The sequence below is a fragment of the Amblyomma americanum genome, chromosome 3 (assembly GCF_052857255.1).
Source record: "Amblyomma americanum isolate KBUSLIRL-KWMA chromosome 3, ASM5285725v1, whole genome shotgun sequence".
Lineage (NCBI taxonomy): Eukaryota > Metazoa > Arthropoda > Arachnida > Ixodida > Ixodidae > Amblyomma > Amblyomma americanum.
The window spans coordinates 111,987,309-112,014,834 of NC_135499.1; the positions used below are offsets into that span (position 1 = coordinate 111,987,309).

Here is a 27,526-nt window from a genome sequence, read left to right on the forward strand (position 1 = left end):
CAGCAAAATAAGGAAAGCTCACAACCAGTCTATAGATCTCAAGTTCATGCGGCTGCTTTGAGACGCGCGAGGTATGCGTGCATAACCTTGCACCCTCGGCTACCAAGTAGTACTTTCTTTTTTTCACGCCTCAGCATAAGATGTGACCGGCATTCAGCCCCTCTTCGGAAGTAATTGAACATCGAATCATCATCTCTTCTGATCCACTGTTCGTGATCTCCTGAAGAGAGTGGTGCAAGGTATAACCCTAGTGTTATATACTGCCCATCAAGCTCTGTACACATGTGGTGACAGACATGTGACTACGACTTCCGAATATGTATTACCTGCCTCTGTGCCACTTACTGTTGAGGATGATGACTGCAGTAGACAACTTTGCCGTTCCAGCTGAACCCTTTCCATCTGTTCAAACTGCAAATGCGCCTATAAGGAGGGAAAGCAAGTGGTGTTGCTCACATTGCTTTGATTTTTCTTTTCCCACGAACAATTGGCCGCACCATTTGCCCTTATATAACCCTCCCTTCGTCCCATCTTGCAAAGCGGGAAATTATCCATGGCTTCTGGCACAGTCCTACAGCCTTTCTCCTCAGCACGTACTGCACTGCGCCGGTGTAGACCACTGTCATCGGTCTCTTTTCCGCACGTCCGTCCATGCAGCAGCTGTCAGCCCCCGCCGTGCCGGCCGCCCCAGTTGCTGTTGCCCGTCGAGGAAGGTTCAGGGTCGGCCCCTCGAGCGGAAAGCGGCGAGGCGGCCGGCGGCAGCGCCGTGCTGCCCTCGTTGCCCACCAGCTGGGACATCACCTGGGGCAGGGACACGTGCAGCCTGTGCAGGCCCTCGTGGTCCGTCTTCTGGCAGGTGCCTGCGTCTGTCTCGTTCTGCACGTGATGCGCATCTTCGGGCGGGTCTCAGAGAGGGCGCTAACTCCGTCGCAGGATTACGCAGGATCAGCAGTATTTTCAAGCAGCTCGACGGCATGCGCGCCGAAGCCAGATAAGGGCCCGGTAGCAGAAGCTGTGTAACAACTATTTCAGCGCTGTCTATAGCCGGATCCTTAACTTAAGCTGAACCTTTTTCGTTAGCCTCCATATGTTTCTGCCCTATATAGGTGAGTACCAGTAAGGTACAGCTGTTGTATTCTTTTCTCTTGGGGGATAATGGTAAACTGCCATTCATGATCTGAGAGAACCGGCCATATGCGCTCGCCCTATTCTTATTTTTCTAGTTATTTCCCTCTCATGATCCGGATCAGTGGTCACTACCTGCTTTAAGTAGATGTATTCTCTTACCACTTCCAGCACCGCGCGCTACAAACTGTGAACGGCTTGCGAGACCGTTGAACATTTCTTTGGTTTTCTGCATGTTAACTTTTAGACCCACTTTTCTGCTCTGCCTGTATAACTCATTGATCATGATTTGCAGTTCATCCCCTGAGTAACTCAGCAAGGCAATGTCATCAGCGAATCGCAGATTACTTAGGTATGCTCCATTAATCCTTATCCCAGACTGTTCCCAATCCAGGCCTCGGAATACCTCCTATAAACAGGCGGTGAATAGCATTGGCGTGATCGTGTCTCCCTCCATGACACCCTTCCTTTTTGGAATTTTAATGCTGACTTTATGGAGGACTATGGTAGCTGGGCAGTCGGTATAGATATCTTCTAGTATATCCACGCGCCTTTTTTACACCCCTATTCCGCAATGCCTGTATGACTGCTGAGGTTTCCCCTGAATCAAATGCTTTCTCCTAATCAATGAAGGCTATATATAGAGGGGTTGGTTATATTCTGCACATTTCTCTATCACCTGATTGATAGTGCGAATATGGTCTATTGACGAGTGTCCTTTACGAAACTGCCTGATCTCTTGGTTGACTGAAGTCTAGACTTCAGTCAAAACCTGAAGTCTAAACCTAATAAGGTTTAGACGTCAATCCCTTAGACAGAGGAAGCTTTGGAAAGAAAAAAAATGATAGGTGTAATGTTGAGAGATCGGAAGCGGGCAGAGTAGGTGAGGGAACAAACGCGGGTAAACGACATCCTAGCCGAAATCAAGAGAAAGAAATGGGCTTGGGCAGGACATGCAATGCGAAGGCAAGATAACCGCTGGTCCTTAAGGGTGATAGAGAGGATTCCAAGAGAAGGTAAGCTTAGTAGGTGGCGGCAGAAGGTTAGGTGGGCGGATGAGAGTAAGAAGTTTGTAGGCATAGGGTGGATGCAGCTGGCAAAGTACAGGGGAGACATGGGAGAGGCCTTTGCCCTGCAGTGGGTGTAGTCAGACTGATGATGATGATAGTCGGATACAACTCAAGAACGAAGCAGCAAATGCCCCTCAAAAGAGGCCCTCCAGTCAAAAGCGTCGACCAGTTGTCATGACATCGTGGTTAATCTCCTTGAACCTGCTAGCATGCCCATCGCGGTGTTGGGAGATGAAACCCGGGCGGCATGAAAAGTGGTCGACGACATTGGCTGGAGGGCATTCTTTGAGGGGCATCTGGCGTCTCGTCCTTGAGTTGCATCTAACTATAGAGCAATTATTTATACCTGGAAATCCGGGCAGGAAGCACGTAAAGATGTGTTCCGGTCTCTCTTCGCATGACCGTCTGTACTTTAGTAGGTATACCTACAGGTACAGTGTACCAGTGAAGAACCGCCGCGGTGACTCACTGGCTGTGACGTTTATTTCCTGAGCACATGTTCGCGTGTTATATCCTGGCTGCGGTGGGTGCATTTCAATGGAGGCGAAATGCCAAAACAGCCGCGCACTGTGACTTGAGAGCAGGATAAAACAAAATTTCAAGAAACCCTCTGCTATGACCCGCCTCCTGGCCCGCAGTGGTCATGTAGCACGTAAAAATCCGGGATCAATTATACACAAAGTGGACGTCCACGTTCGAAATTCACTGCTGCTAATACATAAAACTGCAAAGTCAACAGCGTGCAGGCGGCTGTGCTTTTTTCAGCGTGCACTTTACTTATTTTTGTGAATGTAAATCGACGAACACAAAGACAACAGTTTATGAGTGCATTGATTTGTTTGACCTATATAACTAAATGTCAGCGTAGTAAAGGAGCTGCAGCGCTTTTTATCACGCAGTGATATCTCTGAGTTACCTGCTACCGGTTCCACCACTTTAAAAATAATGCTCACGAGGTCATCGACGCAAGGGGATTTGCATTTCAACTAGCTATCGGTTGCTATACGGGCTATAAATATAGAGGATAGTGATGTGTTTGAGTTGTCACTAAGTATACTGGCTGCAGGTGTACGGGCTCTACCTGATACTGGTGGCCTCACTGCTTCTGGCGCACTCGAAGCCTTGGACGCAGTCGGAGCCCCATTCCGAGGCCTGCTCAACCGCCGGATGCACGGTATCGCATCTACATGCGCTTGTACCGGAATCGTTCGGCTCGTGCCAGCATGAACGGTTTGCTATTCAGTCTGTCACTGAACTTCATAAGTATTTCTGCACTTCCTTAGTTTTGGTTAGTATGTCACTACAAACATTACCAAGTTAGGTCTTCTGGAAAGATGGGAGCCATAAGTTTCTCGAAGGCATTTCGCACGGTCCAGGCGAACCCACAGGCCCCGAATTAATAACTCTTTAAGAAGGCCATTCAGTGAATGGCAGTAGGGCATTTTTGAATAACTAAAAAAAAGTTCTGAGCTTATCAATTTGAATATCGCTCCCGCCTAGACAAAAAGAAAGGTCGAAATTAAAAGCTGCCGAGTATGCAGATTTGCGGTTGCTGCTACACAATCCCCCAAAAAATGTTGATGAAAACCTTTGATAAAAAACTGCTGGCGCATATCACATGTAAGGGCGCACATAGCTCGGTTTAAACGAGAAGCGCCTCCTGGGACTGTATAGAGAACGCGTTCTTCTCTTTGCTTGGCTTCTGCTAAGAAAAAGGGTGGAACAACAGAGAAATAAGTATAAGACTGGACACGCTGGTCCTTTTGGCTCGTCCATTTTGAGATACTAATCCACGACACTATCTAGTATGTATATCATTCATGCCGGAGAAGGTGTCTCGTACATTTATCTTGTGAACAAAGCGTCAGTTAACACTCATGAACGGTATGTAACAGGTTTTACACGCCCTGAAATGCTCTTTCCAGGAGCAGGCGGATGCATGATGTATGTAGCTGTACTCATTGCCTCTGTAATGTGTTGATCGCCGGCAAGGGGACGGCAGAGCGCTGACCTGCGGGAGCTAAAAACGAACACGGCTGCTTGCCTCAGCAACGGCAGAGTGTGAGAGGCACGCGCATGGCAATAGCAGCTGTACATGTAAAAACTATACGCAAACCAACTGGTACATATATGCACTGAACTCGAGACTAAAGAGTTCCTCCAATCATGGCGCTTTGAATGACCGCGCGGTATATATGACACGCACTCTCCGCCGAAAGAGCGCAAGTGTCAGCCGTAGCAATTTTCGACACGGACGAACATTTTCATTCTCTATTGTTGCTCCGCTTCAGCAAAAATGCGTGGGTATTGGGCCTGAGACTCGGAGACGGTACACTCGGAGACAGCTTTCTGTATGCGTTATAAGAATGTGAACACTTGGGGACTGCGGTTCGTTTGATTGGTCTCCAGAATGCCGCATGGAGGGTGTACAGGCTGTATGTCAAATCGGCGTGCTCTCTTCGGGCATGAAAAAAAAAAACTTGCGCAGGAATGGCGGAATTCGCGCGCGTACTACATGCGATGAAATTACCTAGGAGCTCGAACGTGTCCTGGAGTCCCTGTCCAACGCGTCGGTGGACCCGTGCGACGACTTCTACGAGCACGTGTGCGGCGGCCTCCACGGAGCCGCGGGAGAGGAAGGAGTTCCGCGGCAGCGGCCGCTAGGTTTCCGTGCCCTGCAGCGGCGGTCGCTGAACGAGCTGCTGGCCCGAACCCTGGCTACAGCCGACCCGGACAGTTTTCCTGGGGACGTGAGGCCGCTCATCTACACCTACAAGGTGGGCGCCGTGTCTGTGGGCGACGACGGAGTACACAAAACAAATCCCGGCTGCTCTATTTTAGGTCACTGTTGTCACTGTATGGAGAAATGGGGAAGCGTCCTGACACGTCCTACCGGCGATGTGTTGCTGGTCGCAATAGTCTTCTCTCTGACGACAACGAGTTATGAGAAAGGGCGTATAGCTATTTTCCATCCCATAAAGACCGAATCACATGAAAGACCGTTCGCCCGCAGAGCGGACGTCGCGTCATGTTCCATTTCCGCTGCGTGAGGCTAGAGGCAGGCCGTTACCGCCGGAAGCTTTGCGTAACTAATCTTTACTATTTGTCGTTACCCTGAAAAATCGTGCGTATCTGGCAGTCAAGAAACCTGGTCTATGGCTTAAGTTCCTACGAGGTGCGCGCGCGACAAAAGCTCGATAGTCATGGAAATATTTACACTGTCGCGGGATGGCCCGCGAGCGACACAGTTCAGTATATTATATTGTACCACTGTATTGTACTGTGCATGGCTTTGCACTGTATAGTAAGACTTGCGTCTTGCTACAGTACATTTCCTGCCCGCCGTGCGCCGCCACACGTGCGTCTGAAGGTGCGAAGAAAAGCGCGCGAAACTGAACACATGGCATTCGCTCTCCGGGTGCAGTACTGCCTGCTGGTTATGAAGGACCACCTGGTAGACGCTGTCGAAGTGCACGCCCTTCTGGCCCGCCACAACCTGAGCGCGGAGCTCTTCCGGTCGGCCGAGCGGGCCACCGTCATCGAGCACCTGGCGCGGCTGGCCGAACACGGGGACCTGGTGCCCGCGCTCAGGGTTCGCCACGCTGCTGCTCCACACGACGCGGCTTCCAGGTGCACTCAAACGCTGCGCCGATACAATTGCCACCTGCCAACAGTGTCAGAAATTGTTTGCGTAGGCCTTCGCGCTACCTTTGTCGTCTCCGGGCGGATGCCGCCAAATGGCTAGAAACATCTCTCGAATGCTGCATACATGTAGGCGGGAGGCCGGAGCGCGACGGTATGCTGAAGCGCGCAAGTCAGCCATTCAGAATTATATTTTCTAACGAGTACAGCGAATCCTTTATGAATGCAGCGTGAATTAGTTCAGTGATAACTGTTCAGGAAGCTCGTAAAGGCGCAATTAAAATACTCTATACATGATTCTGTAAGCATTGTATACGAAAGAGCCGCTAAAGCTTAGCTTTTCAAATATCTACTTGTACTTGGTAATATCAATTAACGAAGCCTAGATTGTAATAATGTGATGACATCAGAATGCATCTGTTAGCGCATGTAGACTGGCTCCTGAACAATATTCTTAGCGCTTGGGGACGCAAATATAATTTATCTCACGTTGTGAATTTTTCACGGGACTAATCTCTCGTGAAGTTATAGCCCGTTCGCGAAAATTTCTGATTAAGTCGTTTGCACTGTATCCAGAGCTCAACGATGACATCGAGTTGCTTCGCAACACTAGAGTCAGATACGGCTTATCCCATTGAAAAGACCCCCTTCCAGCCAATGGCGTCGGGAGATTCTCATAACCCTGCTAGTGTAACAATTAAAACAGGGAATGGCAGATAAAAGTGGATAGTCGCCTGCCTCCACGGTCGGGGATAGAACGTCTCTTCATGTGTCGCCACTCCCCGAATTGTCACGCTAGCAGAGTCATGAGAATCGCCCAACGCCATTGGCTGGAAGGGAGTCCTTTCAATGGGATAAGCCCCTGCATTCTTGAGTTGTATCCGACTATAGTCCTCTTCGCTCGCTGCTGTTTACCAGTGAAATAAACAACATGCGCTGCTTGCACGGGCACAATGCGCAAGTGTTTTATCTGTCCCATAAAGAACAGGCCTGCATGCACTCGTAACAGGGAGCGGTGTTATCACATCTCCTGTTCAACGTAGCTATGATGTGCCTCCCAAGCCAACTGGCCCGGGTAAAAGGCATTCAACACGCGCTGCAGATGCCATTATAATCTGGACCACCGAGGGGAGCCTTGGGGACATGGAGGACCGCCTTCAGCGGGCCGCTTCCATAGTCGATGCGTATGCTATTGACTGTAGGCTCCAATGTGCTCCAGCAAAATCAGAGCTTCTGCATGTCAGAGCGAACCCAAAGGATAGCACAGCAATACACATCTCTCTGTCAGGAGATCGTATTAGAGAGCTGGAGGAGCTCTGGATTCTGGGCATGTTCATCCACCACAGACTCAGACCGGACTCCACTATTGCGAAACTGAAGAGAGCAGGTGAACAGGTAGGGCGCATGATCCACCGCGTTTCCAACAAACGGGGCGGTCTGCGGGGCAGGGACGCACTTCGGCTCGTCTATGCCGTCGTGACTAGCCGGATGCTCTACGCCGTGCCATACCTTCGCACTACTAAGCAAGACGATGCGCGAATAGACGTCATCATCCGCAAGGCAACTAAGCGAGCCCTGGATCTCCCGGTGGCTACGTCTAATGCCATACTCAAAGCATTGGGGGCGCTAAACTACTACCAGGAGCTGCGGGAGGCCCACCTAGTGAACGTAACACGCGGCTCATGCAGACGGCCCCCGGGTGCCGCCTGCTAAACCCGACCGCGTCGGCCGCGTTTCGATGGAGGCCAATCGCAAAAATTGCTGCCGGCGTAGTTTTGTTAGGCCAGGATATACGTAGCGAAAGTTCGGCGACGTCTGCATCGGAAGAGTGCATTAGATGTGCCTTATAGATGTGCCTTTATTCATGGTTGAAGCTTGAGTCGCCGTGGCGGAGTGGTAGCGTCTCCGCCTCCAACATCAAAGGTCCTGGTTCGATTCCGCGTGTAGGCGCAGGGTTTTTTTTTTTATTATTCAGTGAGTGCGCGGGGTTTCAGTGGCTCCCATAGATGCCACCACCAAATACGTTGGTTAGCGGCTAAGCGCAGGCTCTGTAAAGGCGCGTTTATACTCCGGCGTACGCGCGCGCTTCACGGCGACGTCACGTCGGCCAAAGCGAGACCCTCTATATTCCAACTGCGCTTGACCGCCGACGTGTTTGGCGGATTCAGCGCACTCTGCCCGCACGGGCGGAGACTTGGAGCTTGTCTATTTCGCGCCGAGTGCGCCAGCCGTCGCCGGCCCGGCCAGACCGGTTCGGCTCCGCGGCGAGGCGCGCGTTGTGACCTCATTTGCCTCCTTGGAGCACAGCGAAATCGCAAGTTCGCGGCCAGTAAAGCTTTCGCTTTAAAAGGCATCCGTGTGCTGTGCGATGTCCGTGCAAGATCCCCAGGTAGTCGAAATTATTCCGGAGCCCTCCACTCCTGCATTTACCTTCCTTCATTCCCTCCTTTATCCCTTACAGCGCGGTTCGGGTGTCCACTGAGATACATGAGATCATTTCCTTTCCCCAAAACCAATTTTTAATTTTCGTTTATGAAATGAATCCGCTCTTTTATAGCCCCCCCCCCCCCCCCTGGCTCAGTGGTTAGGGCGCTCGGCTGCTGATTCCAAGTACCCGGGCTCGAACCCGACCGCGGCAGCAGCGTTTCGATGGAGGCGAAACGCAAAGGTGCCCTTGTGCTGTGCGATGTCGGTGGACGTTAAAGAATTATTATTATTATTATTATTGGTTTTTTTGGGGAAAGGAAATGGCGCAGTATCTGTCTCATATATCGTTGGACACCTGAACCGCGCCGTAAGCGAAAGGATAAGGGAGGGAGCGAAAGAAGAAAGAAAGAAGGATATGCTGTAGTGGAGGGCTCCGGAATAATTTCGACCACCTGGGGATCATTAACGTGCACTGAGACCGCGCAGCACACGGGCGCCTTAGCGTTTTTCCTCCATAAAAACTCAGCCGCCGCGGTCGGGCTCGAACCCGGGAACTCCGGATCAGCAGTCGAGCGCCCTAACCACTGAGCCACAGCGGCGGGTAGCTATTTCTGTTCACGAACTGAATTCACACACACAAACGACAATTAAAAATTTATTTGCGTGTTGTCCAATTAGCTCAACCGAGAAAGCCATCAATTTTCCTCTTCGATGGTGGTTCTGAGCTTTTTGTTACACCCAGGCTTTAAACCGCCAAGGACGCCAGCTTTTGACCGTAATGGTTTTTGGTTTTGGGGGAAAGGAAATAGCGCAGTATCAGTTGTCTCAAATATCGACCGACATCTGAACCGCGCGGTAAGGTCAGGGATAAAGGTGGAACTAGGAGGTGGTGGTGGTAGTGGTTTTTTATTAAAATAATCGTAAAAACGAAGGAAAAGATTTTTGCTAGCCCCGGCATCTGCCATGGATACTGAAGCACTTGAGCTAGGGCAGCAGAAATAAAGGAGGGGACAGGAAGAGAAGATAGGGGGAGAAGTAATATATACAAACTATTTACACAATGAGAAATGTGTCCAGGTTGTGCGCGTGATTAGTTCATTTTAGAGGAATTAAAACACACGCGCGCAGCACTGTGTTGGCTATGCAGCCGCCGCGGTCAGGTTCGAACCCGGGAACTCCAGATCAGTAGTCGAGCGCCCTAACCACTGAGCCACCGCGGCGGGTGGGTGCCCGTAATGAGAATTGGTTTTGAGGAAATGAACGGGCGCGGTAGCTAGCTATTTAACTTCTTCGTGGACACATCAACCGCGCGGCGTAAGGGAAGGGAGTGGGAGTGAAAGAACTATAGAACGGTGTTTACTGAGTAGGAGATGCTCGGTTGGAAAGCATGGGAAGAACAGAAAAAAAACTCTCAGGTCCAGCCCGAACAGTGCGCTCTCGCCTCGCGCTGTGCGTCGGTGCTGCCGCCGACGCACAAAAAAAGAGGCGTCGTAGTGAAGGGTTCCGGAATAATTTCGACCGCCTGGGGATCTTTAACGTGCACTGACATCGCACAGCACGCGGGCGCCTTAGCGCTTTGCCTCCATAAAAACGCAGCCGCCGCGGTCGTGTTCGAACCAGTTCCTTTCCCCAAAAACCAATTTTAAAAAATTAACCGAAAATAACCGTACTAATGCTAATGACAAAGTGAACAAAGGAACGAGAATCTCGCGGCGCTTGCCAACGTTTCGACAAGTGGGCTTGTCTTCGCCTGAGCCAAGACGAAGACAAGTCCACTTGTCGAAACGTTGGCAAGCACCCTGAGATTTTCCCTCCCTTGTTCACTTTGTGATTATCAAGAACCGTCTGACCAACCTCTCCCTACCGTGGACTTCCGTGCTAATGCTAGCACATTAAAGTTGCACTCTTTCCTCTTTTCTCATGTACTACTGTTGTGGCTGATAGGAAGAAAAGAAAGAAAAGGAAAGTGCCGGGGCCTGCCTACTGGCTCAAGCCGAGGCACGCTCGCTACCGCGTGCTGAAAGTAGGAGAGTTAGATAGGAGAGCAAAGATAGAAAGAAAAGGCGTGCGCTAATATGCCCCGGGCCGATCCCGGAGGCAGGGCGATACCGGGCTGACCCGTGCCAGAGTGCTTCAAGCCAAGCACACCGCCATATTTTCTCATTTCCGTTCTGCCCTCCTCACTATCTTGCGCACCACTACGGCGCCTTTCTCTCTTCCGTCCTTCATTCCCTCCTTCATCCCTACCGAGAAGTGAGATGCTCACTGCGCCGTTTTTTCTTCTTTTCATTCTTTTTTCACTCTCCTACACCGAGGTTTCGCCGCCGACTACGGCAAGTTTTGCCCACAATGACCTTATTAATGCTAGCGAAAAAAACAATAAAGCTGGTCTCCGCGCCTAGGCTCCTTATCTCCATCTTCTACGAAAATGAATCCGGTCCTGGCTGCATGGTGCAAGGGAGAAGGGAATCGCGTAACGTCTCACACACAACCGGAACCCTTGCGGGTCATTAGGCCAGATGTGTTGCAATGTGCCGACCCCTTATGGCCATCCCTGCAGAAGAGCCGCGTCTATCGGCCGGTTCTTGCGGGCTTGTCCTAAAAGGCGCCCTACAGCCACTGACGGTGACAATGTGCGGCACTCAAGCGCAGCGGCACGATCTTCAGAGGTGAACCTGATTTTATTTGATTTGATTTTATGAGGTTTAACGTCCCAATGCGACTCAGACTATGAGGGACGCCGTATTTGGAGTACTGCGTACAATTTCGACTACCTCGGGTTCCTTGACCTGCACTGACATCGCACAGTACAACACTTGCTTCTAGCACTTCGCCTCCATCGAAATGCGACCGCCGCGGCCAGGATCGAACGCGCCTCTTTCGAGTCAGCACCTGAGCACCATAATACTGAGCCGCCGCGGCACCTGAGATGAATGTGAAATCGGATTCCTTTTGGCTTGCACCGACATCACGTATCGACCGCCATGTTGATGGACCCAGGATCGCGGCAAAAGCCTGCGCGTGTCTAACCAGCTTATCACCACATCTTTCTATGTGCACTGCGGAAGCTATGCGTTGTTTACTATAGTGGTGCCCGTGACGTCACGCGCAAGGCATCTATATTATTCTTTACTTATACCAAACCCAAGTTCGCAGCAATGGGAGAGTATTCTTTCCAGCGACTGCCGCGATGACCAGATCGGTCAGATACGGCGAGCTCAGCTGGCGGCAGCATCCAGTGGAGCCCTGGAATAGGGGCAACCGACCGTTGCGGAGATGGACTCATCTGAACCGGCCCCGCCGCGGTGGCTCAGTGGTTAGGGCGCTCGACTACTGATCCGGAGTTCCCGGTTTCGAACCCGACCACGGCGGCTGCGTTTTTATGGAGGAAAAACGCTAAGGCGCCCGTGTGCTGTGCGATGTCAGTGCACGTTAAAGATCCCCAGGTGGTCTAAATTATTCCGGAGCCCTCCACTACGGCACCTCTTCTTCCTTTCTTCTTTCACTCCCTCCTTTATCCCTTACCTTACGGCGCGGTTCAGGTGTCCAACGATATATGAGACAGATACTGCGCCATTTCCTTTCCCCCAAAAACCAATTATTATTATTAATATTATTATTATTATCATCTGAACCGCATAAAAGCACTTGTGTTAGAGCTCAATAAAATTATCCTATCCTATCCTATTTCTGCCCACTCTGTAAGAGCTATTGTGCACCGAATCGCAGTTTCCACTGCCCCCAGTGCTGTCTACTTCGAAAGTAGTTGGGATGCAGGCGTCGCGTGCCTCGCTTCTGACTTGGCTCGAGCGTTTCTGATGTATACTGCAGACCCGCCGCGGTGGCTCAGTGGAGGAGGAGGTAAACTTTATTAAAGATGAGGTCTTAGGCACGGGTTGGGGTGACGTTCGCCTCACCGCGGTGGGCTCCTCTTCTAGGCCGGACGCCAGGTGGCCGACCGACGATGTCGTTCAGCGGCCTCTTCGGCCCGCTCCGTGACTCGGAGTTGAACCTCCGGATCCGAGCTGAGCAGCGTGGCCTCCTACTGCGATTGGGTAGAGCTGCATACTGTTCGACGGCTTGTCTTGACTATATGAGTATAGGATGTGTGGTGTGTCTGCCTTATGGTGTCCACTGAGAGAACAGACGGGGCTAAGCTGCTTTGGGAACCATATAGAGTGCATGTATGGATTAAGGAAAGTGTGTTTGGCTTAGTGGCTCAGTGGCTAGGGAACTCGGCTACTGATCCGGAGTACGCGGGTTCGAACCCGACCACGGCGGAAGCGTTTCGATGGAGGCGAAACGCAAAAGGCGCCCGTGTGCTGTGCGATGTCAGTGCACATTAAAGATCCCCAGGTGGTCGAAATTATTCCGGAGCCCTCCACTACGGCACCTCTTCCCTCCTTTCTTCTTTCACTCCCTCCTTTACCCCTTCCCTTACGGTGTGGTTCAGGTGTCAGCCAAGATGTGAGACAGATACTCCGCCATTTCCTTTCATCAAAAACCAATTTTCAATTTGTATACTGCAGCAACACCAGCGACGATGGCGAGGAATGCTGGCTTCAACCGGGCTCCCCTTTCCGGCTGGCCTCCCTCGAGCCAGCCATCCGAACGGGCCAGCTGGCGACCCTCTTGTCCAAGGTACGTTTTTTGGCAGGCAGAACAGTACCCGTTAGCGGTGTCTCGATGCCTCCGTCCAAGGTGGGGCTGTGGTGGCCACGGTACGTGTGGGCACGTATGGTTCTTGGAAGGTTACAGAGCTGAGCTACAAACGCCGTGCCAATAACATGAATGCCCGTCGGCGACAGCATGCTACAGCTAGCTCTCTAATGCCCCCAACTCGCCACCCGCACCCCTCGTGAAAAGCTGACTGATGTATTTGACCATGATGCGCCGATGTCAGTCTCCCGCTGCGGTGGTCGCAGGCGCTGCACCTGACCATCAACGCTGGCGATCTGGAACTGGCCGCAAAGCTCCGCGGGAATCGCAGCGCTGACGAGCACTATGCTCCTGCAGTGGAGGGGGAAGTCGTGGACGTGCCCAGCCTCCTCTTGGACAGCCCCCTGTGGGCCGCCGCACTCAGTGACAGCGCGCGCTTCCTCGAGGAGAAACACAACGCCTGCCGGGTGCGCGCAGTTGCCAGTCGGTTTCGCTTTCATAAGCGCCAGGGGCCGGCATTGCCTATGAGATTCCCTACCGCGAGTGCCTCGTCGTGTCGCAGGTGCCTCAGCATCCTTTGTTTTAGTGAGCTACCACTAGAGCCCCACTCGCCCATTTCGCCGATGTTTGCCCGGTTCCCTCTGCGACCTTAAAGATGTGGGTGGCAGGTGGGCCACCTAGCTCACGTGACCTTGTAACGTCATCACAACACGGCCATAGGATTGTGAGCAAACTGCCCACCATGACAGGTAACAGTTCAATTAATGAATAAACGCGAGAGGTCCCTCGGGAGAGCAACTCGGGGCTCACAAGCTCCACCGGTGACAACATCTGCCCTCGCAGGGCAGTTGCGCATCGCTTAACCGCTGCACCGCTGCGTCAGGAGTGGTATGAGGACCCCCTGTGATCTATGAACCTAAAAAGGAGAATGATCAGTGAAAGAATGAAAACCAAGAGCTAGCTCACCTAATTCGTATTTGGCCCAACCGCGCTCGATCGTCCGTCATTTTTTTTCATCTTTGCTTGAGCAGAGAGCGTTAGTCTAAATGAATTGGAAAGCGCCAGCCAGTTGAACACCCGCCGCGGTGGCTCAGTGGTTAGGGCGCTCGACTACTGATCCGGAGTTCCCGGGTTCGAACCCGACCGCGGCGGCTGCGTTTTTATGGAGGAAAAACGCTAAGGTGCCCGTGTGCTGTGCGATGTCAGTGCACGTTAAAGATCCCCAGGTGGTCGAAATTATTCCGGAGCCCTCCACTACGGCACCTCTTCCTTCCTTTCTTCTTTCATTCCCTCCTTTATCCCTTCCCTTACGGCGCAGTTCAGGTGTCCAACGATGTATGAGACAGATACTGCGCCATTTCCTTTCCCCAAAAACCAATTATTATTATTTATTAGCCAGTTGAGGCGTTTTGAAGTGAAATAGAAAATGTGAGGGTGATTTTATCAATCTGCCTCTTATAGTGAAGAAAGTGGTAGATAAAGCAATGGGGCCACCATGACCTAGCATATATATCCCATAACCTCCGCAAGTCTCGTGCGGCGTCTTGCTAAGTGCGGCCATCTACAAGCTTCGCGTGTGGTTGTGCGCAATTTACGTTATTTAGTGTTCAGAGTGTACATCATCAACCACGGAACTCGTGGAACGTTCTACCTGTCTCGATATGCAATTTTGGCGCGAAAGCTCTACTTCATCAGCAAAGCTGAAAAACCCGAGGTATGTGTGAAGCCTCAATTACCTTTGACCCTTGACGGAACGCCAGCGGCGGATGCCTTACGCAGTTGCTCTGTCAACGCGCTGAACCGCCACCTCCTCCCCGCGCGCAGCTGCCGATAGTGGCTGACAGTAAGATCTTACACGCGGTTGCCTTTGAGGCGGTGTTGCCTGAAGTGCTTTCGCATGTCCTACGTGGGTTAACTTCGTTAAAACCTTACCCTTTTTTTTTCTATCGCTCATGAAGGCCAAGAGACGAGACGTGCGAGAAAGACGTCCCTTGTCCTTCATGAGGGTTAGTAAAATGCATTTCAAGACCGGTCATCTACTAGCCCAGTTGCGAGTAATCGACGTATAAACATGAATACAACGCGGAGTCTTCGGAGGGGGGCATGCGTGCTAAGCCAGTAGAGATGAAAGACTGGCGCGAACGGTTGAGAATATTAATGAAAGAGCAGGCATGTGGAACAGAACACTCCTTAAAGATCCTGACGTTCCCTGATTCCTAAGCAGCCTCCTTTTCCTGTCCGCCACATGCTGCAGAAAATTAAAAACGGAGCACAGTCAGAAAGCGAAGAACACTTGGTTACATAGAAACCATGTGCAGGCGCAGCAAGTTCGTCAGCCAAGTTGTATTCAGCCCACTGTCATTTGATTGACAGGTGAGTTGGACACTTTCTACGGACTCATGAGGCAAGTAAAGCTTTCGCCTTAAAACTGCATGTGCAGTAGGGGACACCCCGCCGCGGTGGCTTAGTGTTTAGGGCGCTCGGCTACTGATCCGGAGTACCCCGGTTCGAACACGACCGCGGCGGCTACGTTTTTATGGAGGCAAGACGCTAAGGCGCCCGTGTGCTGTGCGATGTCAGTGCACTTTAAAGATCCCCAGGTGGACGAAATTATTCCGGAGACTTCCACTACGGCACCGCTTTCTTCCTTCTTTCACTCCCTCCTTTATCCCTTCCCTTGCGGCGCGGTTCAGGTGTCCAACGATATACGAGACAGATACTGCGCCATTTCCTTTCCCTCAAAACCAATTATTATTCCCTCAAGCAATGTCCTTCCTCACCAGTCTTGTTTTCCTTCCGCCTCGCTATGCGCAGGTGGCCGACGCAGACGTGGTGGCGGCCGAGCTGCATTCTCTGGAGACGGCCCCGCTGCAGGCGCTGCGGCTGCACCTGCTGCTTTGCAGCACAGCCAACTTGCTACGCAGTGAACTTCGCAAGCTGGGCCCGACCTTCTGGCCCGGGGGCGCCTGCGTCGACGACCTGCACCGCGCGTACCCGATGCGGGCCTGGAACCGCCTCCTTTGGCTGGTGGTGCAGCCCTGGAACAAAGACCTCCAGGTTGGGCAGCGCCACGCACACGGAGGCCCGCACACAGGGCACTTTATACACGCCGGCGTACGAGCATTACAACGATGTAGTTGTACAGCAGATTTTCTTCGGAGGCAGGCCTTGAACGGGAACTCTCATAGAGAGAGGGGGGGGGGGGGGGGGGGTAAGGGGATAGTGCTGTTATCTCTGCGCAGCTATCGCTTAAGATGAGGCAACTGGCTGAGGATGGCATATTGTGCGTCCTGCACTGATCCTGTACTTCCGTTACTAGGATTAGGGTGACGGAGACGAGAGGAGGCGCCAAGATTCAAAGGCAAAGGAACAACACTGTCAACGTAACTGTTTTGCAGGGCCTCTTTGATATTAGCGAGTTTTAGCATAGCGGAGACGTGTTAACGTAGACATGTGCCGGATTTCCGGACACCTCTTGACCACGCATGCAGCGGAAGAGACGGGGTCATATAGAGCTACTGCGCGTGCGCAGCCGGCGCCCGGTAATCCTATGTATGCGTCTCTGAGTACACTTACGCTAGGCTAAATTTCTCTATTATTGCACGCCGAATTCTTCTCCTTGACTAGTTTTTTTAAGTGTGTGCATCACCAGAAAGAACGTTGTCACCACATCGAGTGCACGCCTACACACATTCTGCGGATCTATTGAAGCATTTTAGGCTAAGATGTGCACGACAAGCGTCCGTTAACTGTTGGCCCTACTTTGTCGGCTGTGTTGCAGGTCCGCGAGCAAGTGCACGCCGTTCGACATCACCTGCTCGCCTATGTCGATCATAGCAGCGCGCCGTTCGAGCAGAAGGTGAATGTCACCGACGCCCTGCGGAACCTGTCACTAGCCTACACCAGGGCGCGAGACCCGGAGTCGTCAGCAGTCCAGCTAGAGCTGCACTACGGCAAGGTACCTGTACGCGGGTCCTCAAGCGGGAGGCTAGAGCTAAACTATAAGATTGCTAATTATGCATTCAATGTGCGGGCTGACAGAACGCCGACTTTGCTAGAGCTGCAGTACGGCAAGGTACTTGTACGCGTGTCCTCAAGCGGGAGGCTAGAGCTAAACTATAAGATTGCTAATTATGCATTCAATGTGCGGGCTGACAGAACGACGACTTTGCCGCTAACCCGCAGCTGCCAGACATGGGGTGGAACGTGACCAGTGGTGATCGGAAATGGCCCTACTACGCGACTCTCGACTACCTGATGGCCAACAAGCCTACCCCGGAGTCCGCCGCTGCAGATGCAGCCCTACCCGAGATGGCGTTCAACTACACCGAGCACCGCCTGTACCTGTCCCTGGGTGCGCTCGTGCCTCCGGCCTTCGACGACGACTACGACAAGGTACACACGTGCGCCAAGCATGTGCTGCGTCTGCGCCTAGTCACATGCGGTCCAGGCTGCTGCTAGTAGCTCGTACATAGGACTACCTTACTTCTTCCATCGGTCTGCTGATGTTCCACACCCGTCTCGGTCTCCAGCTGCCCACTTTCCTACTCTCGTTTGGCTGTCCTTCCCTTGACCTGGTTTGCTTGTTTTGCTTTTGCCTCCAGGCCCACTGCATGCTTTACGCTGTTCAGCAGCGACATGCACCTTCTTTCGCTTCGCCGCTCGGTTCAGGAGAAGAGTATCGCCGACTGCGTGGAGAGGAGTGGCCGCCGTTATTGATTGCCTTGATCTGCTTTGGCTTCGTGCGCTGCTTATGCTGTTAAAAAAAATGGGCGACGATTTTGCTTTTCGGTAATGCGGTTTTTAAGCGCAGCTGCTGCGGCATTTGAGCCGAAGTGACTGCGTAAGGGATACGCAGTGCCGAACGGATGCGGCTCTTGGTTTCGTCTTGGTGGTGGTGAAAACATTTATAACAATAGAATATTCTCGTTCACTTCAGTGGCGTAGCCAGAAATTTTGTTCGTGGGGGGGGGGGGGGGGGGGAGGGGGGGGGGCTCATGTTGCAGCGCGCCCTCCTTCTTATAGAATTTGTAGAGGGGTGAAATGCATTAATCATAATCGCATTGTCATTGCCAATTGATGCTGTTGCGTATTAGATGCTGCAAACGAATTATGTCACTGTAAAGACAAGTAAACTATGTATTTTTCATAAAAGATTACATTCGTATGCCCAAAAAACTGTGGCAGAAAGAACTGATACCAATGCTTCCATCTCTTTGTCTATTTAGTAAGTAAAGAAAATGTCTCATGAATTTTAGATCTATAACAGTTGGAAACCATCAAAACACTGCATGTCCCTGATATGAATAACCAAGTGGAGGACAAATAATTTAACGAATCTTTGTCGTTCAAGAACCTTGTTAACGTTATTGCACTAATGCAATGGCCAGAAAAAAATCTCAGCGGCGCTGTCCTTCGTTCTAATGTATTGCGCGGGCGCTGCTGTCACCGGCCGGGTATTATAACTGCACCGAAATTGTAATCGCAACAGAGAGCACATATAAAAAAGCAGGAGTTCTGCAAAATATACACTAGAAATGCGAAGATACAATGGTATATCACAAGTGCGAAGATACAGCTTGATAAAAGGCAAAAAAGCGTTGCTGGAAACAAAGTTCACTGCATGCATACACAAAGCATGGCGAGAAGATATTTAAATATAAGCATATTCTCTAATAAGTTTACATACCTAAATTAAAGTTGCTGTATATAATATGTAAAACAAGCCAAATAAACACATGTTGCGCAATCACAGATAGTAACCTTTACGCATAGAAACACAGACGATCCTGCAAGAATAAAACTATTATCGCAGAAATCGTGATATATATTTGGGCCATGTATGCGGTCACGACAGCACCATATGGATAGAACAATACAGGAAGAATGCAGAAATCAATACGAAAATATGTATTTTAGCTCCCTGCGAAGCGGCAACAGTTATTCGGCACAGAAAATTAAAGAAGGGTATTAGTCTAGCTCGAAAAAGAAGTAAGAGCATGTAGCTATAAAAGGAAATAAAAGGACAAACTAAAGCCACAGATGCGACAATTAAGTTGAACTACCCAATATCCGAGAGTGTTCGTTCGGAAACGCCGTGTGGGCCGTGCTTGCAATGAACAAGGTCGGTCAGATTGGTTATTTATGTCCTCGTAATTTTCGTATTCGTATGATAAATTTGATCATGATGCTAACTGTTACAATAAACGGCAAAATATCTGCGATTTTAAAGGCTAATGAACAGTCATACGTTTTTCTAATTACGCGTTTATGAACCTGAAGGAACGGAGCTTTTTACTTGCATTGGTTTTGCTGATTTTCTATGTAAAGGGCAAAGTTTATGAGAAATTTATATCCATAAAGTTTCGGAACTGAAATCTATGCGCTCCGCAGATTTTGCTGCCGCCGCGAGATGCCGCGACGAGCCTGCTCGTCATCGAAACGCCCTTGGAACTGTGTGCTCGGATGGGGTTCCTTGCATTATGCGACTCCAGATGCATGGGCGTTAATTGCCACGAAATCCAGCTCGAGTTCGCAATGTTCGCGCCGAAATGTCTTTTCGAGCGTGAAAAAGACATTGTAGACAAAATCCGGCATGATTTCCAGCGCCGGTCCCCAGATGGACCGCTGCCAAACTATCAGGGAACACCAAACGAGGACTTGGACGCTGAGATTACGGAGTCGGAAGTGTGGCTTGCCATGGGGCAACTACGCACCACGTCTGCAGCCGGGCCTGACGGTGTTACTAACAAAGCACTTAGAAACTTGGACGCAGGGTCAGTGAAAGCACTCACTGATCTCATGAACAAATACTGGACAGACGGAAACATTCCACAAGAATGGAAACATGCAAAGATTACATTCATTCCAAAGCCAGGCAAGAAATTGTGTATAGAGAATCTACGCCCAATCTCTTTAACATCCTGCTTAGGAAAGTTAATGGAACATATAATTCTCAATCGGCTACAAGAATACGCTGAGGACAATACCTTACTCCCTAACTCCATGCTAGGCTTCAGGGCTAATCTTTCTACCCAAGATGTTATGCTGCAACTCAAGGCAGACATAATAGACATGGAACGCAGCAGAGGAACTAAAGCCATATTAGGCTTGGATTTGAACAAGGCGTTTGATAATGTCACGCACGATGCTATCTTAAGGAATCTCTCGGACATCAACCCAGGGGAAAGAACTTTCCAGTACATCAAGTCATTTCTCAGTAACAGAACGGCAGAGATAGCAGTGGGAGAGATTAAATCAGACTCTATCTCACTTGGAGGTAAAGGAACGCCACAGGGCTCAGTCCTGTCACCCTTCCTTTTTAATCTCTCACTAATTAAAATTCCTTCTAAATTAGCAGCCATCCCGGGGCTGCAACACACATTCTACGCAGATGATATCACTTTATGGACCACAACTGGCAGCGATGGTCAGATAGAGGATACCCTGCAACAAGCTGTAGACATAATACAAGACCTGGCGGGTAAAGCAGGGCTAACCTGCTCGCCCTCCATGTCCGAATTATTTCTAATCAGATACAAACCAAGGGGCCCTCGAGCAAAAAATTACACACCTCCGCCTCCACTGAAAATCTGGGTGGAAGGGCTCCCTGTAAAGGAAGTTCAAACTTTAAGAATCCTAGGACTCTTCCTTCAGTCGAACCGGAAGAACAAGGAAACACTAGAAAAACTCCAGACAACCGTCAATATGACGGTAAGACTAATTAGACGAATTGCAAGCAAAAGGAAGGGAGTGAAGAAGACAGAACTTTGCAAAATAGTACAAGCATTTGTAATAAGCAGGCTTTTCTACGCACTCCCATACTTAAAATTATACAGTAGTGAAAAAGCCAAAGTAGAGTCTATGATTAGAACAGCATACAAGGTAGCATTAGGGCTACCGAACTGTACCTCCACCGAAAGGTTTCTGGGCTTGGGAGTACACAACACCTTAGACGAGCTTATAGAGGCACACTTAACAATGCAGAGAGGCCGGCTTTCCCGCACCAAAGCAGGAAGAACCATACTTGATCGTTTAGGACTAGGCATACAGTTGCCACCCCAAGATACCAAAACACAGATACCTAAACGCATCGCTAAGGTAATAAGAGTTAAGCCACTAGCTAAGAATATGTATCCTGCTCACCACGAGGGGAGAAGAAGGGCTAGGGCAAAAGCTCTACACAACATATACAACAAAGATGAACATGCAGTATATGTAGATGCCGCAGAATATCCCCAGAAACAAGCGTTCGCACTAACGGCGGTGGATACGCATGGTAGACTGATAGTCTCCGGCACTACCATAGCGAAATCCTCGGAAACGGCAGAAGAGGCGACAATCGCCCTTGCTATCATTAACACAGAAGCTACTACCATACTCAGCGACTCTAAATTTGCCATACGCAATTATGCGAGGGGCAGAATTTCTCAGGCAGCAATGAGCATATTGGGTCAAACCAAAGACTTAGACAGAATTATTGAATTCATATGGGTCCTGGCTCACTCGGGGAACCCTGGTAACGAAGCGGCACACATAACAGCTCGAGGATTCGTCAGCCGAGCAGGGGACGCTGTCGTTGCTGAGAGTTTTTCGAAGGACGGCCTATCATCTTTTCACGATATTACTAATCATTTTAAACTTGAAAGAAGGATATTCCCTCCTCCAGACAAAGCCTTTAATAAGGAGCAGGAGACCACTTGGAGGCGACTCCAGACGCGATCCTTCATGACGCCTTACCTGTTGTCAAAATTCTACCCCGGTGAATACGACCCTGCATGTACATTATGTGGTCATTTAGCCACTTATGATCACCTATTGTGGAATTGTAAAGAGAAGCCGCCCCCGAAATCTCTAATACAGGTTCCTACTCTCGAGCAGTGGGAGGCCGTGTTGGTCAGCTCAGACTTGGGAGTTCAAACCCGGGTCATTGAATGGGCTACCCAGGTCGCTGTCAGCCGTGGACTGATAGCCACCTAGCACGGATCGTCTGCATTCTGCCTTTTCTGACGAAATAAATGTTTTCCAATCCAATCCAGCGCCGGTGGTTGTTTTGGTCGGCCCTGGCTACGCCCCTGGTTCACCTTACCTCGGGCGAACTGATCCACGGCGGCGCGCGCTACTCTGGCGCCATCTCTTCGGATTGCCCCCGCGAAGCCCGTCTCCAGGCAGTTGCTGTACGCTCCTCCTCCGCTTCCCTCCTCCTCCTATTTTCGCTATCGCCGTACTTTCATCCTCTATACCGCTCTCCGCGTTCGCCCTCTTTCATCCTCCGCTGTGCTCGTTCGCTGTGCCGGTTAAATCGACGGCGACGCAAAAGTTTTGTCCCCCTTTCTGTTTCTTTCGTCCCTCCGCCCTGAATTTTCCCCCCAAATGTGCTCTGAAACACTTGAGGGCTCGAAGTGCGCGCCGCAGTCATTAATTGCAGCAAGTCATCAGCGGGCGTTGCATTTGCTCGTTAATTTATTGCGCACGTCATGCGCTGTTGCTCGGCTGCGTAAAGAAAGCACCAGATTTAGTGGCGCTCCAAGTCCTTTTCTTTCGTTTTAGAAACCGATACGACATCGTCTTTTCCGCAACTATCAACTCGCCATTGGCCCTGACCACCAAATTGTGCTAATTTTAGTTAACCAGCTATTTTGCAAAACTTAAAATTACTGACGTCCGCCGTTGCTTTCAATTTCTTCTTTACAAGATTTGCCTTCTTTTAGACCACGCTATCTTCGGGAATTTTCGACGGTGCTCGCCGAAACACCGGTATCAAAAAGGACGGCTAGCATGCGCCAGCCGGGGTACAGCGATTGGGAGGGGGCCGCAGGAGCCTATAGCCAGGCCACTTTCTCTCCCCACCAACCCTTGCTCCCGGACTGTGGATGGTTGACCCCCATAGACGACACCTTGCTTCCCGTCTTTCTCTTAATGCACCAGGCCTCACCCTCATCCGCTCTCACCACCAGAGGAAGTAAACAATGGTACCCCGCTCCTATAGGCCACTCATATGGCAACCTTCATCACCGTCGTGTTCTCGTAAGGAATTTTTTTTTTAACCAGACCTCCTCGTTATTTAAGCCATCGTCAAGGGCAAACGTTGAGAAACGCCAGCGTTATTAGTTAGACTTTTTAGCAAAGTACGTACCGCTCACCATGTAGCGCGCGCCATCAAAGCGCATGCGCAGGTCGCACGGAGAGCACCAAATAGCGCTACGCCTGCCGGTCAGCTGCGCGCACTCCTGCCGCGTCGGAAGCAATCAGCGCGTGCGCAATGGCGGCGCGCGTTAAGCAGTACGCGCTATGCTAAAAGTCTCTATTAGCAGTGAGTGTTACCAGCAGTGTTCTTTATGTGACAGGAAGGGCTAGCTAGCGATTCGCTTCCCGTGCGCAATGAAAGAGTCTCCAAATTCTTAGGTTGGTATCTCTGCATTGTGCTCTTCCCGACTAATGGCAAAGCAAGCAGCTTTGCGAGCACGCAATGTAAGCGTAGTTCGTTTTTTTTTTTGACGTAGGATATATGTCGGCCGGGTATCAATGAAACCCACGTCGACATAACTTCCGTGGAAAAAGCACGAAAACGCTTTAATTTCGCGCTTGGAAAACGGCCTGCTCCGCCATTGGTTGGGCAAAGTAAATTGCGGAGAAGCCAGCTTGAGAATTGGGAAACTCTTCCGATTTTTAAAGTAAAACAAGAGTTACATCAAAAGCCATCGTAACCGACCGTAAAACGACAAAATAATTTATGAGTGGGTCGAGTTATAATCCATCGCGAAAAGTATACCATGCAGTAGTGACTGAAGAAATGAGTCACTACAGATTCCTCTCTGTGGTTTTCGTTGTCTGAACGGGGCGCGTCGCCGATATAGTCCTACGCCTTCATATTGTAGCAATGGCATAGTTAGATAGCAAGTAAACGAAAACGCAGTCAGCACCATACGCGATTCAGAAGGACAATAAGGCTAGCAAATTCACAGCTGCCCTGAGGCTGGCGCTGAACAGCGATAAATGGAGGTTCTTGGGCGGTGCTTCAGTCGGCTCGAGTGATGGCCTACGAGTATAGCACCAGGATACAGTAGCTGGCAGAACTTGCGGTGTGCCTGCAGAAAACTATACTCAGCTGGAAGTAAGCTCTGGCTACAGATGTGAGCACCTGAAGAAGAAACTTGATAATTCAAAAAGGCGTCCCTCATAGCCCGAGTCGCTTTGGGACGTTAAACCCCCATAAACCATAAACCAAAATTGAAAAAAAATATTGCCCTGAAGAAGAGAAAAAAACGCCAAAAAATTTCCAAACACGTTCTTTTCTGTATAGTATCATCTCACTACGCACTGTAAAAGGTAGCCTAAATGAGCAATTTGGTGTCTTCCAAGCATATGATTTGGTTTGATTTATGGGGGTTTAACGTCCCAAAGCGACTCAGGCTATGAGAGACGCCGTAGTGAAGGGCTCCGGAAATTTCGACCACCTTGGGGTTCTTTAACGTGCACTGACATCGCACAGTACACGGGCCTCTAGAATTTCGCCTCCATCGAAATTCAACCACCGCGGCCGGGATCGAACCCGCGTCTTTCGGGCCAGCAGCCGAGCGCCATAACCACTCAGCCACCGCGGCGGATCGAAGCATATGGAGCCGTCCATATGTTGGCAAGGCCTTTGTAGCAACCAACCGCTGACGTCAATCGCTTGTCGGATACTCCGAATCCCCCATCCTCTGCGTCATGTGAAGGAAGTTAGGAAATTGGTCGAAGTTCGGTAACATGCATACGAAGCTGTGCAACATGCTGGTGGGAGGACACGTGCAAAGACTTGTGTGCGTGCACTCGAACCTCAACGTGGGAAAAGGCGCATAAGCAAGTACATTCCTACCGAGCCGTGACGACTCAGACTGATCATGCTTTGAGTGGGTTGTATTGCATGCAGTATGTCACCATCTTTTCCCGAAAATGTTTTGCAGTATCTTTGTTACACCCGCCGCGGTGTGGCTCAGTGGTCATGGCACTCGCCTGCTGACCAGAAAGACGCAAGTCCGATTCCGGCTACGGCGGTCGCATTTCGATGCAAGCGAAATTCTAGACACCCGTGTATGTACTGTTTGATGTCAGTGCACGATAAAGAACCCCAGGTGGTCGAAATTTCCCGAGCCTTCCACTGCGGCGTCCTTCATCAGATGAGTCGCTTTGGGGCGTTAAACCCCCATAAACCATCTTTGTTATGGCGGAAAAATATAATTATTTACTAATTTCTGAGTTGCAGAGTAAATGTGCTTAATGAAATGAATTCTCATTTCCAAAAATTTTGTATTTTTATGAAAAAAATTTAAAAACTTCTTTCCGACCTTTTAAAACTTCTCGAAATTTTGCATCTCTTTCTGGACTCGTGGTTTTCTACTGTCGGTAACCTTTTGGTAGGGAGCTGAAGAGTGTGGTATACCGGGCTGCCAGTTGCAGCAAATCTCGGCCGTGCCGTTGCCTTCGCAGGACCTTCTGGCCGCCACGCTGGGCTACTGGGCGGCGCGCACCATCTTGGACGCCCAGCGCGACGTGTCGCCGGGCTGGAGCCTCAGCACGTGCCTCTCGGTGCAGGCCGGCGGGATACTCTCGGCGCAGGAGAAGGCCGGCCTCTTCGCCACGGCTCTGGCCTTCAAGGTGGCTCTGGTGAGCGCGGGCTGCGTCTCCCTTCACCCGGAGCATTAATTGACACCCCAAAACTCACCAACATGAAGCCGGCCACGGTATCGGTGCACCTCTATATTACGAAGCGCTCGAACCGAGCGTCGCTGCTGGGATTCCGGTGGCGTTTAAACGTCCGACGAGAAAAGCGATTACATTTTTACGCCCGCAGTCAAAAATTCATGGAACGCAACGTATTCTTCGCCAAGGCCGGGATCCACAAACTTGTTAAAACGGCAGGTGTACGTTTGTTTACGCAAACGCTCAGCTAACCTTAGCCAGTGGCTACGAGACCGCACGCCTGAAAGCAGCCTGAACCAAAGCTTCAATGGCACGTGTCAGAGGACGAGCCATATGTACAGTCCAACCTCGTTATAACGAAAGGTTTACAATGAAATAATAGATATAACGAGGTAATGGCGATTCCCTTTTGAAGCTAGGTCAACACTGGCTATAACGAACCTACGGCTATAACGAAGTAATCGCCGGGCTCCTTCAACTTCGTTTTAACGAGGTTGAACTGTGTAGACAGAAATCAGTACTCGGCTAGAATGATTTTATTGCATCACTCAGCTGCCATGCATGGAATAATTCGAGGGTCGAAAGTGAGCCATTAGGTGCTGTTCCACAACGTTGTTTTTCAGGTAAAGTCAGCCCTCTCCCAGCCATCGTGCAATTCACCGAGACCATACTGTAGTTAGAACTAGGGATTGCCATCGTTCAAGCGCATCTCGAGCTCATCTTGTGTCCCTGACTGCTGATGATAAACACCTTATGCGCCCCACAGGACTCGGCGCAGGAGCTGAGCGGCAACCGCCTGGCGACGCCGCGGGATCGCGCCCGAATGCGGCTCGTCTTTCGGGCGGCGTGCGGCGGCCTCTGCGAACTGCCGTCGGGGCGCAATATCGCCTCGAAGGACGCGCCAACGAGGCGGATGCAGCCGAAGTTTAGCGTCGTGGACGGCCACAGGATGTGCCACGCGGCGGTGCTCAACGCGCCGCTATTTTTCCTGCTCTTCGGCTGCGAACCGACGTCGCAAATGTCGCAGACCGGCGTCTGCCCGCTCTCCTGATAACGCACAGGAGTGTGGGCGGAGAACACCGTTCGGTCCGAGACCTCTTCGCCAGGAGGGCATACCGACGACGAGCTGAAAGTATAGGGGGGACATCATGACGGGAGAGGACACAGACCACCGGACCAAATTCACCGTATAGGAGCCTCTAATGGTTATGGCTATGTAGAAGGAATTTTACATTTTAGTCTGGAACACGGGCTGCGCTAAAATGGACATGTCCAAAATTGCGTGATGCCCACATAGATATGGTTGCCGACGTTCCGTCAACAATCGCAACCGTGCGACCGTATAAATTTATATATATATATATATATATATATATATATATATATATATATATATATATATATATATATATATATATATATATATATATATATATATATATATATATATATATATATATATATAATAGAAGATCAGCAGCCTTTAGGGCCACTAAAACAATGTTGTTGGAAGAACACAATATTCTGACCATACTAAAAACATACAATATAATTTGCCTGGCAGTCTTTCCACGTAGGCTTTGCTCTTTATAATCGTGACCCCTTTGCGCACAAAGCGCCTCTGCTTTGATGGTTAACTCGTTTTGCGTGCTGGGTGCAGTTGTTGCCTTCAATAAGCATCGTGCTTTTAGGCAATGCTAAGTAGCTCTGCAATCATGTGTTTCATGCATGTGTGTCACTGTGTGTCTTGTTCTTGCGTCGCATTGCCACCTCGGAATTATATTTCCCAAACAACCCTAGCACCTCTGCTCAGAAATGTAACGTGATCATCATCATCATCATTGTGAACTGATCATCATTGTGCTTGCGCCAGTCCTGGCGGTGCAAGCAAAAGATTGTTCTTCTCTGTCAAGACACCACTG

General features: G+C 50.3%; 1 protein-coding gene across 1 annotated transcript; it reads left to right on the forward strand.

Moving 5' to 3' along the window:
• The first annotated feature begins 1,699 nt into the window (after positions 1-1,699).
• LOC144124006 (uncharacterized) lies at positions 1,700-26,930 on the forward strand. Its single transcript, XM_077656688.1, has 10 exons — positions 1,700-1,705; positions 3,262-3,369; positions 4,730-4,972; positions 5,620-5,825; positions 12,794-12,905; positions 15,738-15,980; positions 16,705-16,881; positions 17,109-17,318; positions 25,392-25,568; positions 26,371-26,930. The coding sequence occupies exons 1-10, from the start codon at positions 1,700-1,702 to the stop codon at positions 26,653-26,655; spliced, it is 1,767 nt and encodes a 588-aa protein (XP_077512814.1). The 3' UTR covers positions 26,656-26,930.
• The last annotated feature ends 596 nt before the right edge of the window (positions 26,931-27,526 follow it).

Coding starts and splice junctions, on each gene's coding strand:
- LOC144124006 (XM_077656688.1), top strand. Junction 5,826..12,793: donor CCACACGACGCGGCTTCCAG/GTGCACTCAAAC, acceptor TGTATACTGCAG/CAACACCAGCGACGATGGCG. Junction 25,569..26,370: donor TGGCCTTCAAGGTGGCTCTG/GTGAGCGCGGGC, acceptor TGCGCCCCACAG/GACTCGGCGCAGGAGCTGAG.